Source organism: Prunus mume, linkage group LG6 (genome assembly GCF_029339155.1).
Source record: "Prunus mume cultivar Tortuosa linkage group LG6, ASM2933915v1, whole genome shotgun sequence".
Classification (NCBI taxonomy): domain Eukaryota; kingdom Viridiplantae; phylum Streptophyta; class Magnoliopsida; order Rosales; family Rosaceae; genus Prunus; species Prunus mume.
Window position 1 is genome coordinate 17,566,812 of NC_142703.1, and position 14,808 is coordinate 17,581,619.

The 14,808-nt window shown below is 33.0% G+C and overlaps 3 protein-coding genes across 4 annotated transcripts in view; 2 read left to right on the plus strand and 1 right to left on the minus strand.

The window, feature by feature from the left end:
• The first annotated feature begins 356 nt into the window (after window positions 1–356).
• LOC103335631 (uncharacterized) lies at window positions 357–1,277 on the plus strand. Its single transcript, XM_008238648.2, has 2 exons — window positions 357–569; window positions 728–1,277. Exons 1-2 carry the CDS (start codon window positions 519–521, stop codon window positions 1,046–1,048), a joined length of 372 nt encoding a protein of 123 aa, XP_008236870.1. The 5' UTR covers window positions 357–518; the 3' UTR covers window positions 1,049–1,277.
• A 1,780-nt stretch (window positions 1,278–3,057) lies between these two features.
• LOC103335632 (BURP domain protein USPL1-like) overlaps window positions 3,058–14,808 on the minus strand; it is a 29,878-nt gene continuing 18,127 nt past the window's right edge. The window contains exons 1-2 of one of the 2 annotated variants that reach the window (XM_016795426.2): window positions 4,081–4,247; window positions 3,058–3,945 (exon numbers count right to left, since the gene is read on the minus strand). In XM_016795426.2, coding sequence (XP_016650912.2) covers window positions 3,139–3,945; window positions 4,081–4,176 — 903 coding nt within the window. In that variant the 5' untranslated portion in view covers window positions 4,177–4,247 and the 3' untranslated portion in view covers window positions 3,058–3,138. Of the gene's footprint in view, window positions 3,946–4,080; window positions 4,248–14,808 lie in introns of those variants that run through there. The other variant, XM_089054474.1, reaches the window with a different exon arrangement.
• LOC103335633 (organ-specific protein P4-like) lies at window positions 9,306–10,381 on the plus strand. Its single transcript, XM_008238649.2, has 2 exons — window positions 9,306–9,380; window positions 9,812–10,381. Exons 1-2 carry the CDS (start codon window positions 9,336–9,338, stop codon window positions 10,172–10,174), a joined length of 408 nt encoding a protein of 135 aa, XP_008236871.2. The 5' UTR covers window positions 9,306–9,335; the 3' UTR covers window positions 10,175–10,381.

A 14,808-nucleotide genomic window follows, 5' to 3' on the forward strand; every position in this document is an offset into this window, starting at 1 on the left:
ATCTCTATTTGGTCAAAAGTGTTGGACACTTTTTATTTTTTCTTTTGGTTACTCGTAAGTGTTTTAATCTTGTAAGCTTAATTGATATATGTGGGATTCACACTTGAAATGAAAGCTCACATCATCAAAGTTCGAAGACGGTCAGGTAACGCTTTGGTATTTATCTCTTTTATTATATATCAAACATTAATCATGTGACGAGATAGATAGACATAAATATATATATATATATATGGAAGTTTTTCACTACCTTAGATCAACAGCTGACAACCGTGTCTAGAAGGCTCACACCAGCAATTGTTGCACCAGTTGCAATTTAACCCCATATGACAAATTTGGAACAGTCCAAACCCCATGCCAGCATTACTTAAAGGGGTTTTTTTTCATTGCAGGGTCACAGGTTCTGCTAAATTGCATAAATGTGTTTGACAGACAGCATGCATAGCTGCCTATAAAGGGACTCAGAGCAGAGAGAGAGCTGATCATTTAGAGTAAGTGTGTTCTCTTGAGCTAGCCATATGAAGTTCTCTATCTCTTGCCTTCTTCTAATTCTGTCCTCCATTCTCTTGGTAAGCATTTCTCAAACAGCTTTTAGTCACATAGTTTTCATATTTAATTGAATTCCTTTTATCAAAATTTAAGAAATTATTGTAACTTTGATTCAATTTTCATCATCTAATTTGATTCAATTTTCATCATCTAACCCTTTTTCATGGAACATATATAGCTTTCCCAGCAGAGCAATGCAAGAAAAGACTTGGGAGGCTACTGGAAGAGTGTGATGAATGACCAGCCAATTCCAGAAGCCATCAGAGACCTCTATTTCCATCAAGATCATGAAGATCATGAAGATCATTTGCCATCTCTCGCTGGTTCAAGAGAAAAAGACCATTTTGTTAGGGACTTTGGCATTAGGCCTAATGCTATATTTTACCATGGAGCTCATCATCATCATCATCAGCAGCAGCAGTCTGCAGAAGACAAGCCCATGCATGATATGGAGCCCAAAGAAGAAACTTCTTATATTGAAACAGTCACCCATGGCTGAAGAATCAGATATTCAGGAAGATCAGGAATATATTCCATGTTTTCTGTTAGAACAAGTTTGAAACAGAGGAGCTAGCTCTTATGTTTGTACTATATTTAGTAGTGTTTTGTGCTTGGGTGTTGGGATTTCTCAGTTTTCAATTATGGTTATGTTTCCATGTTGCCAAGGTAGTGATAATTGAATGTTTATATACATGAAGTGTGTGAAACATGCATAATTAATGGTGGAATTACTGGATTGATTTCTAATGAATATTTTGGATAATTTCAGAGTAAAATCTTTAGTTCTTTTTTTAGTTTGAAATAAATCAACCACCACTAGATCATCCATATGAGAGCGATCAAGAACAGAGAAGCAGAAGTGACTTTTGCAGATGGAAATTTATTCTGTTCTTTCTGCAGATGAAATTCCAAATATAAACATCTAATGACAACCTCTGGTTTACAGATTTCTTGGTGGATAAAGTGAACAAAGCCAAGCCATGTAAAATTCAACATTTAATCTCTTGAGAAAGCTTGAGTCAAATACTAAGAAGCAAAGCATGATGAGCGCCTGCATTGACAGAAATATTTTTGTTTAACATAACAAGTGAGAGGAAGTAAGGCGGGGTTGGAATTTGGAAGTGCTAGGTTTTTAGTGCTCTGCCCTGCACCTTTGAGACTTGGTCAACAAAAGCTGCTCCATTTTCAATGTTCAATCAATTCAAATGCATGCTTCCAAATACACAACCATTTCTGCAGCGTCACAAGGAAAATAAGCAATTCTTTTGTGCATGGTTGCCATTTGTTCAAACAATTCAAATGCATGCTTCCAAAGATACAGAAACATTTCTGCATTGTCACAAGGAAAACAAGCAATTCTTTTGTGCATGGTTGCCATTTGTTCAAACAATTCAAATGCATGCTTCCAAAGGTACGGAAACATTTCTGCAGTGTCACAAGGAAAACAAGCAATTCTTTTGTGCATGGTTGCCATTTGTTCAATCAATTCAAATGCATGCTTCCAAATTTAAGCAGATTCAGAGAGTAAAGAAGCAGTTCTTCTACGCATGGTTGCCATTTGCTCACACCAGGGCACAGCCTAAAATGTTGAAAACATGTGCATGGTTGCCATTTTTCAGTTTTTGACTGCATTGCATAGTAAATTGTTGCTCACTAAATTTAACAAGCATAGGTAATCGTGCTGTCACGTTTTATCTTGATTTGGAGAAGAATTTACATGTAGTGGACTATTACGGTATCTCAAATCTATGTAATGGACTATGGTGGTATCTCAAATCCGTCACGCTTTCCATCATTTTAATAGAATGGCAACATGACTTTTTCTGCACTTGATAAACATTGTACAACAGTACAGTACAGAACAGAACAGGCCTAGTACAGTATATTTGTACCACCACACTGACATCACACAAGCTATTTGTTTTCTCTTTTTTTATCATCAAAACAATATTAGAAAAAAGGGGAATGCGATCATTATGAAAAAAGAGGAATCAAATAGATAAATTGTAAGAGTAAATGTTCATAATCACTTGAGTTGAAGAGTAAATGTTCATAATCACTTGAGTTGAAGAAATCAAAACGAATCGAACTTAAGACTAAATATGATCTTAATTATTCGGACCATAAGAGTAAATATGATGTTAATCACTTGTAGCTCACTTGAGCTACAGTATATGTATACTAATACAGAACAGATAGGACTCGACTCAGATTGCTCACCAAGGTTGCTGATGCCTCATGCATAGAAATTTAGATCTCAAATTATTCACCAAGGTTTCTGTTGCTTCATGCATAGAAATTTTTTAAGTCGTTTCATATTCCATTAAGGAATCTTTTTCTATTTTCAAAATTGTACTTTTTCATTGTAAACATAAGAATTTATAGCCTAATCAGACAGCTAATTTGCAGCCTTTTGTAAACCTGTTTGGTTGATTAATATTTCTTTTATGATAGTATTTTTTTCTTCAAGAATCAACAATCTGGTCATTAAAACTTCAGTTCCAGGAATTTCAGTGGAAAAATCAAAAGCTTCCGGAGAAGCTTGACCTTTTATATTATGGTTCAAACACTGGCCCTGCATTAAAATTACTACATTGAAGTGGATGCTGGAACCCACACAAGATTATCAGCAGGAAAGAAATGACACACAGCAGAAGCCCCTGGCTTAGTCCTAAGCACACTGAAAGATGCATGATTAGGGCTCCATTGAGAGGTGTCCAAGTGACAAACAGCAACAGCTTCTACCCTATCTCCATCCTCACCACCCAACAAAACCTTGAAAACCTTGTTCGCACTTTGCTGGCTATGGCAGTAGAAAATTGCATAAGGGTAAGGCATAGTGTGGCAAGCCACCATCTTGGGAGCCAAAATCTCCTTAGGCTCTTCCAAAATAGTGTAGTTCTGGAAATTGGTAGTTGAATTTGTGAGATGGGTTGTGGCTACAACACCGAAAGGGGATTCCAATCCGAAGACGCCACGTGTGAAGTCAAGCATGGATTCTAGCGAAGTAGCACAGGACTTGATCTCTCCCTTGATGGGTTCAATCTCACACTCCCTGTGAGTGTCTTCCATGGCCTTGGCTTGGGGAGAGTCTTGAGAGAAGGAGAAGAAGTGAAGGAGGTGGAGCAGTTCTTTTGATGAGAAAGGAATTTGATCAGCTTCTTCTCTTGGTAACAAGTGGGGGGATTTTGAAGGGTTTCTTTTGGGAAAATAAATGGCCATGGTTTTGCCCTCCTTTAGATCCTCCAAGGTGAAGAAAATCATAACTGAAGGGTCCATGTGATGATGCATGTGGGATGATGGATGATGATCATGAGCATGCTCTGTATGTGTTGTTTCATGGCCATCACCATCTTGTGTTTCACTCATCTTCCTGCCTCCAGTTCCTTGAACACACTGCACAATATTTAAACAGAAACCAAAAGAAAAAACTAACAGTTATTAGAACTAGAGATTCCTATGCTGCAGCATCATCAAATTTCTCTCAATTACATGATAAGAATATGAAGAGTGGGAAAAAATTGAAGTTACCATAACAAGAACAAGTAGATGAAGTAAGGGGCTCCAAAGAGCAAGTCCTGAAGGCATGTTTCTTCCCTTGTTAAAAGTCCTTGCCATTTTGTTCATCTAGTAATTTTGAAAGAGCCACAAAGATATATAAAGTTCTAATCTTTGACTATCTAGACATAGAAAAGCTATTTCTCAAATAAATTATTTCCCTAGGAAAAACTAAAATTTAAACCAGTGAATTAAAAACTCATTTATTGACCAAAGGTGAGCAGCTGTAGCTCTATAATGCATCTTTTGACTTGCAGGTGTTGGGCCTATTGGCCATCCACTTGTTCTTGTCTCTTTAGTTTGTCTTGTTGTCATTATTATTATTATTATTTTTATTTTTATTATTTTTATTTTTATTCCAAGTGTAAATTCTGAAGATCCATGCTTTTCATGTGTGGGGCCTTTGGGCCTTTGGGCCTTTTGGGCTTTCCTTAATGATGTAGCATTTCGCTACAAAACCTAAGGCTCATCTTTTGACTTGCAGGCCTATTGGCCATCCACTTGTTCTTGTCTCTTTAGTTTGTCTTGTCATTATTATTATTATTATTATTATTATTATTATTCCAAGTGTAAATTCTGAAGATCCATGCTTTTCATGTGTGGGGTCTTTGGGCCTTTGGGCCTTTTGGGCTTTACTTAATGATGTAGCATTTCACTACAAAGTTTGAGAGGAAAATTACTTGGGGTTTAAAACACCAAAATGAAATGAAATTATAAAAAACACTCAAAACACTTTATAAACACACCCAAAATCCATCATTACACACACTCAAAACCCATTTATAAACACACCCAAAAAATATACAATTGTTGATTTTGGGGTTGATTTTGGGTGTGTTTCTATGTTTAAATAGTGTTAGGGTTTTTTTATAAATACATGTCTAGGATTGGGTTTATTTATAAATTTGTAAAATTACTTCCCATGTTATTTCCCAATGGATGGGAAATGAATGATTCTTTTCTCACGTTTAAGGTAATGCTGGGAAAAGAACCGGGAGATTTCACTTTTTTTCATTTCCTATGTTTGTTTTGAGTAGGAATAAGAAATAAAGTTGGTATAATTTTCCAATTATACCCATATTAAATCAAATAAAAAAAAGAATGCATTTAATGATACATTGTAATTCTAATTGTTAATGGGGACAAAATGGTCATGAAAAATGTGCATTGAATGTTGACTCATTTTTCCAAACTTTCCCATGAAGAGGGAAAACAAAACTCAAGTTGAGAGGAGGGCTTCACTTTTCCCCTTACTTTCTCATGTATCTAGGCAACCATTTCTCATGCCTGGACTTACTAAATATAAGTAAGCAATTAATTTCTTATCCCCAAACCTCCTTTCCCATGAACCAAATAGGCCATAAAGAGACACACAAACAAAATGTCGGCAACCTTCAAGATTTGATTCTTCTCTGCTGTAGAATAAGATAAGTAATAATATAACCCACCTGAATAACTCAATAATGTTTAGGATTCTAATTTTACCTTCTTATTTTTCCAACATGGAATGAGTGATTCAAATTTTTTACATTGCAATTGATTTGCTAATCTTGAATTTATAGATTCAAATTTGTAACAAATTTTAGGACGGTCCAACCATTATATATATATATATATATATTTTTATTTTTTTTTTCCATTTGTGATTTTTTTTGGGTCAAAATATATCATTTTCTTATAATGAAGAACACATATATAAAAAATTATAAAAAAGAAAATCTATATAAGCAGCCATTGAAGAAGTATAAAAAAATTTGAAGTACACAATTCTGTTAAAAAAGAAAAAGAAAGAAAATAAGCTGTAGTTATAGTATTTCCACAATTATTTCTTTAATTAAATTAATTTTCTAAATCATCATTCAACAATCATTCCTACAAAATAAAAAAAATTCAACCAAACTAGATATCGGTTAGTCATTTAATTAAAGCATGATAATTCATTGTTTAATCAAAACATTAAATTTGTCTATTTATTTAATAACAATTAGCTAACTAAGCAATTTCCGCTTTTGTTTATATTTTTGGAGTTTAAACGGTGGCCTAAAAGATAGAAGATTCCGGTTATCAAACTACAATGGTACAACGTATGAGTTATGATAGGATAAACAGACCAAATATCCTTTGTCAACAATGACCCTCAAAGGATCTTGCCGATACTTGTCAAATATAGAAAGCTTATTTTATTGCATTATTGGAGGTCCGAGAAATTATTTACAAGTAGATCCCCATGCAAGTGTGAAACATATGTGGACATTGAAGTGGATAGTTTTGGATTATTGCCATTAAGTCATCTTCCTAATTATTATCAGAAAATTATTGGAGCCCAAGAACATATGTGGAATCATGTCACATAGATTTATTAATAGAAAAAAATCATATCTATTTTGGAAATCTTCCAAAAATATAGGGCCCATATTTAGATACGCCCTTGATCTCTTCTAAATATAATAGTGAAATATTAGTAGATGATCTTTACTTGAGCTCATTGATATAAAATTGTAGTTGTAATAATTTGCTAAATTGTGTGACTGTTAAGTTAAAATGTATTTGATCTTTAGGGCTATTAGTGGAGATACAGACCGTGCAATGTCGCCGATGTATCCTCCTATATCAAGATTAACCCTTTTGTGGTTACTGTGCATCCATATTTGTATTAATATTTTATGGATATTTGGTCTTTGTGCCCAAATATTAAATACAATTATTGCTAATTTTAAATAATAATAAAAACTGTAACAAATTTTAGAATGGTCCAACCATCATATTTTCATTTGAGGTTTTTTTGGGTTGCTTAAAATTTAGGAAGCAAATTAGACAACATAGATAAGTTGACGGGTTGGGGGTCATTCATAATTGAAATTTTTTGTATTATGGTTGGACCATCCTAAAATTTGTTACAGTTTTAGTAGAAAAAGATATTTCGTCCTAAAATTTCAGTTGTGAATATCTTCTTTCATTGATCCCGATTTCATTTTTAAAAGCAATCTAAAAAATAGGTGTTTCTGATTATCAAATTACATTGTAGAATAAGAACGACATAAAAGAAAATAAAAGAAAAATATAATTGCCTCATAAAATATTATAATATGAGTAATCGTACAACGTAAGAGTTATTCATGATTGGATTAGTAGACCGAATCCTTTGTCAACAACGACCGGCAGAGGATCTTGTCCGATATTAGCCATAAAGAATATATGTCCATAATCATGCAACTTAGTTTTCACTTGTCACATATAAAATGCTAATTGCATTATTGGACGTCCAAAAAGAACAAGAAATTATTTACAAGTAGAACTCCATGCATGCATGTGTTAAACATGTTTACATTTTTTTATGGTAAGTGGATGTTTTGGATTAATGCCATTAAGAATCAGTGGAGAATAATATATTCCTAGTTATCTGGTAAAGCCTCGTTGATCTAATTATTGGAGCCCAAGAACATATGTCGAGTGATATCAATGCACAAATTTAAGCGTGAAAGTTATCTTCAAGTGGTTAACATCAGTGACGGAGCTACTTTTAAGCTTGAAGTTGTCCTGGTCTCCATAGATTTTGATCTCTCCTCTATTATATTATATATAACATATAGAATTTATAATTAAAAAAACTTATAATTTAAATTAAAATTTCATTTAAAACAAATTAGACATAACTAAATTAAAAACTTTAGCTCTAAACATATATGGAGTCATCTCACATGCACAATACGTGTGAGATTTAGTAATAGAAAAAATCATATCTATTTTATTCCAAAAATCTAGGGCCCATATTTAGATACACCCCTGATTTCTTCTAAGTATAATAATCAAACTGTGAAATATTAGTGGACGATCTTTACTGGAGCTCATATATATAAAATTGTAGTTATATTTATAATTTTGGGGCGATGTATTCCATGTTTGATTTGTTAAGGTGTGTGATTGTTACGTTAAAATGTATTTGGTCTTTAGGACTATTAGTGCAGATACAAGTCATGAGAATTCGTCGGTGTATCCTCTTATATTTAGATTAAGCCTTTGTGGTTACTGTACATCTATTTTTGTATTAACCCTTTACGGGTATTTGGTCTTTGTAGCCAAATATTGAATACAATTATCACTTATTTTAAATAATAATAAAAATTGTAACAAATTTTAGGATGGTCCAACCATCATATTTTCATTTGAGGATGTTATAATTTCTCATTTGCTTAAAATTTAGGAAATAAATCAGATAGCACATATAAGTTGACGGGTTGGGGGTCATTCATAACTGAAATTTTTTGTATTATGGTTGGACTGTCCTAAATTATTATTATTATTTTACAGTTTTAGTAGAAAAAGATATTTCATCCTAAAATTTCAATTGTGAATATCTTCTTTCATTGATCAAGATTTCATTTTTAAAGAACGGTCTAGAAAATAGGCGTTTCCGATATCAAATTACATTGAAGAAAAAGAATGATATAAAAGAAATAAAAGAAAAAGATAATTACCTCATAAAATATTATAATATGAGTAATCGTACAAAGTAAGAGTTATTTATATTGGATTAGTAGACCAAATCCTTTGTCAACAACAACCCGCAGAGGATCTTGTCCGATATTAGTCATAATGAATATATGTCCATAATCATGTCACATATAAAATGCTTATTGCATTATTGGTCGTCCATGCATGCAAGTGTTAAACATGTTTACATTTTTTATGGTAAAGCTATGTGGACATTGAAATGGATGTTTTGGATTAATGCCATTAAGAATCGGTCAAGAATAATAATCCTAAAAAGCCTCGTGGAACTAATTATTGGACCTCAAGAACATATGTCGAGTCATATCATACACACAAATTTATGTGTGAGATTTATTTGTAGCTCAAGTGATTGAGAATATTTACTTCTACATTTGAGATCCTAAAGTTTAATTCTCTCCTATCCTAATATCGTTGTACCATAAATAAAAAAATAACACACAAACATGGGCTACATAGAAAAACATATCTGGGCTACATAGAAAAAATATCTATTTAGAAACCTTCCAAAGATCCGGGGCCCATAATTAGATTCGCCCCAGATTTGTTCCAAGTTTTATTATCAAAATTTCACACCAAAAAAATAAAAAATAAAGGGCCCATAATTGGGTGCTGCCTGCCTTGATGCTTTCGTTGTAGTAAATTATCTATAAGTAGCGAGGTTACATATCCTTCAAAAATACAACTACAAAGAACTCTTTTGTATAGTATTTGTAGACATGAAGTCCCCTTGTGCTATCTTAGCTCTTTTCTCTCTTATTTTGGTAAGTATTTGTATAAATACCCTTTCTTCCTATTGTTGCTTATGAAGTCACCAATTTTTAAAGCCAAGAACTTGCCAGATATATAGGACTGATAAGACAAATACAACCAAAAATCTTATATTATGCTTGCATGAAAATATTCTCTTATCATACTCTAACTTATGTTGGCATACTGTAAACTTAGACCGCACATTTTAGACAATAATCAACTTGATTAATGGTTTATATTCACATTCTAGCAACATAAATATCTTATATTGCCACACAGGGTAAGAGAACATTTCTCTTTGTATGTCATATTATATTGTTAATTTGTCAATTTGAAGTGAATTTTTGTCAAATATGTGATCTGAATTGACCGTATAGATTTCAACATGATCATTTAGAAAGCCTTATAAATTTATTTTTATTTTCTTTGTCTTGTGGAACAGTTTGCCAAAACTATAGAGTCAAGAAGAGATGTCGGGAAATACTGGAAAAATGTTATGAAAGAGCAACCTATGCCACAGGCAATTGAAGGCCTCCTTGTTGATATTTCTGATTCAACACCAAAAGTGAAAGCCGACTGCCATGAAAAAGTGAAAAAACCTTTTGTTGAGGTTGAGGTGGAGGTTGAGGAATTTGAACCCAGACCCAATGTCTCATCCTACAATGATGATGAAACTAAAGCAGAGCTCTCTTCCAAAGACAATGCTGGTCCCAAAGCTAAGCAGTCATTTGCAGCCAAAGAAGATAAGCAGCCTTTTGAGGAAGATTTTGAGCCAAGGCCAAATGTTTCGGTTTACAATGACTAAGAGGTTGAATTATTGCAATTCTGGTGGTGTTATTGTAAAATATAATAAGCTTGCCGGGCTTGTACGTAGCTTCTAAGCTTCTATGTACTAAAAAAAAGCCATTGGCTCTAAGAGAAAGTCTCTGTTTTATGTCTGTTTTATGTACGTAGCTAGGTCATGAATGTAATTTTCAATTCTAAGTTAATAAAAGGAATGCTTTCGCCATCATGAATGTGGTTTTGGCAGTAGTCTCTACTTTTGTTGTCATGTATTTTGTTAGTACGAAAATTGTATTGTCATTTCCTAGACTCTAGCATAGGTTGGGAGTTAGTGTGTGAATATCGTTTACTAGACGTTTTGGCGCAACACATTCAATCCCAAGTTTCTGAAGCATGACTTGACCGATATGAAAAACTGATTTCAGGTAAATCATGACATAATCATGCATTCATTATAAGATTTCTAATTGGAGTTATTTTCACTCAAAGTATTTTTATCTTAATCTTATTTTTAATAGGATTAGATTTTATCTCTTGAGATTACTTTCCTAGTTAGACTCTATTTTGATTTAAGTTTTATCTTTTCCAGTTATGACTTGCACGTTGCTCATCTCCTACTTGATTGGTCAAATTAGTTTGTTTTAGGAGATATTGTTTCTCGCACAAAGATTGGTTGTTTGGCATTATCATTTAGAGTCCACACTAGACCAAATTGATATTCATGATTGATACTATTTGTAGTCTCATGTTTGGCGTCCTTATAGGTAGTTGATATTGAATCAAAGTTATCATTCTTAATTGCATGGTAGTGTGTCTTGGTTTTGACGTGATTGACTTGAGTCCATATTGGATCAAGCTTGACAATCACATTGGAATAGAATTGTTGGACTATTGGGTTTCTCTCTTACTAGAGAGAACCTGCTTTGAATAAATTGGGTGTCTTTATTTTCACATATGCAGCTTTTGAGATATGGTTTGCATAGATTGAATTTTCAAGTGAAAGCTCCTGCGCATATTTTTGGAGATAACTCATCAGGTGCTCCTTGTTTACTTGGTGATTTATCAAATCATTTCTTCATTCATATTGCATTCATATACATGTCGGTGACTCATACAAATTGAGGGCATCAAGACCGTGGTGGCGGTTTTCCTCCGGCGAGCTTGAAGCAATTGTGACCAGATTGCGTTCAACATAAAGTGTCAAGATCATCCCGTAACAGAAGTTGAGTTACGAAGAAGTCGGTAAACATTATCTAGAGTGTCTAGGATAAGTGCGTGAGTACTTCTTGTAATCTTTGTTCTATAGTGGATTTGTGTTGGACTGAGGAGTCCCGTGAATTTTCCCTAGAGGTGGGGTTTTACCACGTAAAATAATTCTCTGCGTATTCTTTTACTTTAAGCTCTGCACATCCTAGGATTTATAACTCATATCAATCATGCTTTAAAAGTTAATTGTTGTTTATTGCAAAATATTCAAATTAGCCTGTTTAACCTTCTCTAGGCATATATAGACATCCTACAAGTATTTTCATATTTGTAGCAATTGGATGACTAAACAATTTTCGTTTTCGTTTATATTTTTAGAGTTTTAATGGTGGCCTAAAAGATAGAGGATTATAAGAGTTATGATTGGATAAACAGACCAAATCCTTTGTCAACGATGACCCTCAAAGGATCTTGCCCGATGCTAATCACAATGAAAATATGTCCATAATCATGCAAGTCACTTGTCAAATATGGAATGCTTATTTTATTGCATTATTGGAGGTCCCAAAAGAAACAAGAAATTATTTACAAGTAAAGCCCCATGCATGTGTGAAACATATGAACATTTTTGTTTTGGATTATTACCATTAAGAATAAATAGAGGGTGATCTTCCTAATTATTATCAGAAAATTATTGGAGCCCAAGAGTACATATATAGAGTCATATAACATGCACAGTACGTGTGAGATTTATTAATAGAAAAAATCATATCTATTTTAGAGATCTTCCAAAAATCTAAGGCCCATATTTAGATACACCCCTGATTTCTTCTAAGTATAAATAATCAAACTGTGAAATATTAGTGGACGATCTTTACTTGAGCTCATAGATATAAAATTGTGAAATATTAGTGGACGATCTTCACTTGAGCTCATAGATATAAAATTGTAGGCGTGTGACTGTTATGTTAAAATGTATTTGGTCTTGAGGGATACAAGTCATGGAATATCATTGGTATATCCTCTTATATCTAAATTAACCCTTTGTGGTAACTGTACATCCAATTTTGTATTAACCCTTTACGGGTTTTTGGTCTTCGTGCCCAAATATTGAATACAGTTATTGCTAATTTTAAATAATGATAAAATTGTAACAAATTTTAGGATGGTCTAACCATCATTTTTTCATTTGAGGTTTTTTTGTTTATAATTTCTCATTTGCTTAAAATTTAGGAAGTAAATCAGCACATATAAGTTGACGGGTTGGGGGTCATTCATAACTGAAATTTTTTGTATTATGGTTGGACTGTCATATATATATATTTCACAATTTTAGTAGAAAAAGATATTTCGTCCTAAAATTTCAATTGTGAATATCTTCTTTCATTGATCAAGATTTCATTTTTTAAAAACGTTATAAAAAATAGGTGTTTCTGATTATCAAATTACATTGTAGAATAAGAACGATATAAAAGATATAAAAGAAAAAGATAATTACCTAATAAAATATTATAATATGAGTAATCGTACAAAGTAAGAGTTATTTATGATTGGATTAGTAGACCAAATTCCTTTGTCAACAACAACCCGCAGAGTATCTTGTCCGATATTAGTCATAATGAATATATGTCCATAATGGATGCATGTGTTAAACATGCTTACATTTTTTTATAGTAAAGCTATGTGGACATTGAAATGGATGTTTTGGATTAATGTCATTAAGAATCGGTCAAGAATAATAATCCTAATTGTCTGGAAACGCCTCGTTGATCTAATTATTGGACCCCAAGAACATATGTCGAGTCATTGCTTGTAGCTCAAGTGATTAGAAGTATTTACTTCTACATTCGAAATCCTAAGTTTAATTTTCGCCTATCCTAATATCGTTGTATTATAAATAATAAAAAAACACACAAACATGGGCTACATAGAAAAACATATCTATTCAGAAACCTTCCAAACATCTAGGGCCCATAATTAGATCCTCCATAGATTTGTTCCAAGTATTATTATCAAAATTTCACCCAAAAAAATAAAAATAATAAAATAAAGGGCCCATAATTGGGTCCTGCCTGCGTTGAAGCCTTCGTTGTAGTAAATTATCTATAAGTAGTGAGGTTACATATCCTTCAAAAGTACAACTACAAAGAACTCTTTCGTATAGTATTTGTAGCATGAAGTCCCTTTGTGCTATCTTAGCAATTTTCTCTCTTATTTTGGCAAGTATCTGTATAATACCCTTTCTTCCTATTGTTGCTTATGAAGTCACTAATTTTTAAAGCCAAGAAGTTGCTAGATATATAGGACTGACAAGACAAATACAACGAATTTTTTATATATATTATGCTTGCATGAAAATACTTCTCTTATCAAACTCTAACTTATGTTGGCATACTGTAAACTTAGACTGCACATTTTAGAAATAATCAACTTGATTAATTGTTTATATTCACATTATAGGACAACATAAACATCTTATATTGCCACAAAGGGTAAGAGAACATTTCTCTTAGTATGTCATATTATATTGTCAAATAGTCAATTTGAAGTGAATTTTTGTCAAATATGTGATATAAATTGACAATATAGATTTCAATATGATCATTTAGAATGCCTTAGAAATTTATTTTTATTTTCTCTGTCTTGTGGAACAGTTTGCCAAAACTATAGAGTCAAGAAGAGATGTCGGGAAATACTGGAAAAATGTTATGAAAGAGCAACCTATGCCACAGGCAATTGAAGGCCTCCTTGTTGATATTTCTGATTCAACACCAAAAGAGAAAGCCGACTGCCATGAAAAAGTGAAAAAACCTTTTGTTGAGGTTGAGGTGGAGGTTGAGGAATTTGAACCCAGACCCAATGTCTCATCCTACAATGATGATGAAACTAAAGCAGAGCTCTCTTCCAAAGACAATGCTGGTCCCAAAGCTAAGCAGTCATTTGCAGCCAAAGAAGATAAGCAGCCTTTTGAGGAAGATTTTGAGCCAAGGCCAAATGTTTCGGTTTACAATGACTAAGAGGTTGAATTATTGCAATTCTGGTGGTGTTATTGTAAAATATAATAAGCTTGCCGGGCTTGTACCTAGCTTCTAAGCTTCTAAAAAAGCTATTGGCTCTAAGAGAAAGTCTCTGTTTTATGTACGTAGCTAGGTCATGAATGTAATTTCAATTCTAAGTTAATAAAAGGAATGCTTTGGCCACCACGAATGTGGTTTTGACAATAGTCTCTACTTTTGTTGTCATGTATTTGTAGTAATTAGATGACTAAACAATTTCCGCTTTTGTTTATATTTTTAGAGTTTTAATGGTGGCCTAAAAGATAGAAGATTCTAGTTATCAAACTACAATGGTGCAACGTAAGAGTTATGATTGGATAAAAGACCAAATCCTTTGTCAACAATGACCTCAAAGGATCTTGCCCGATGCTAATCACAATGAAAATGTGTCCAT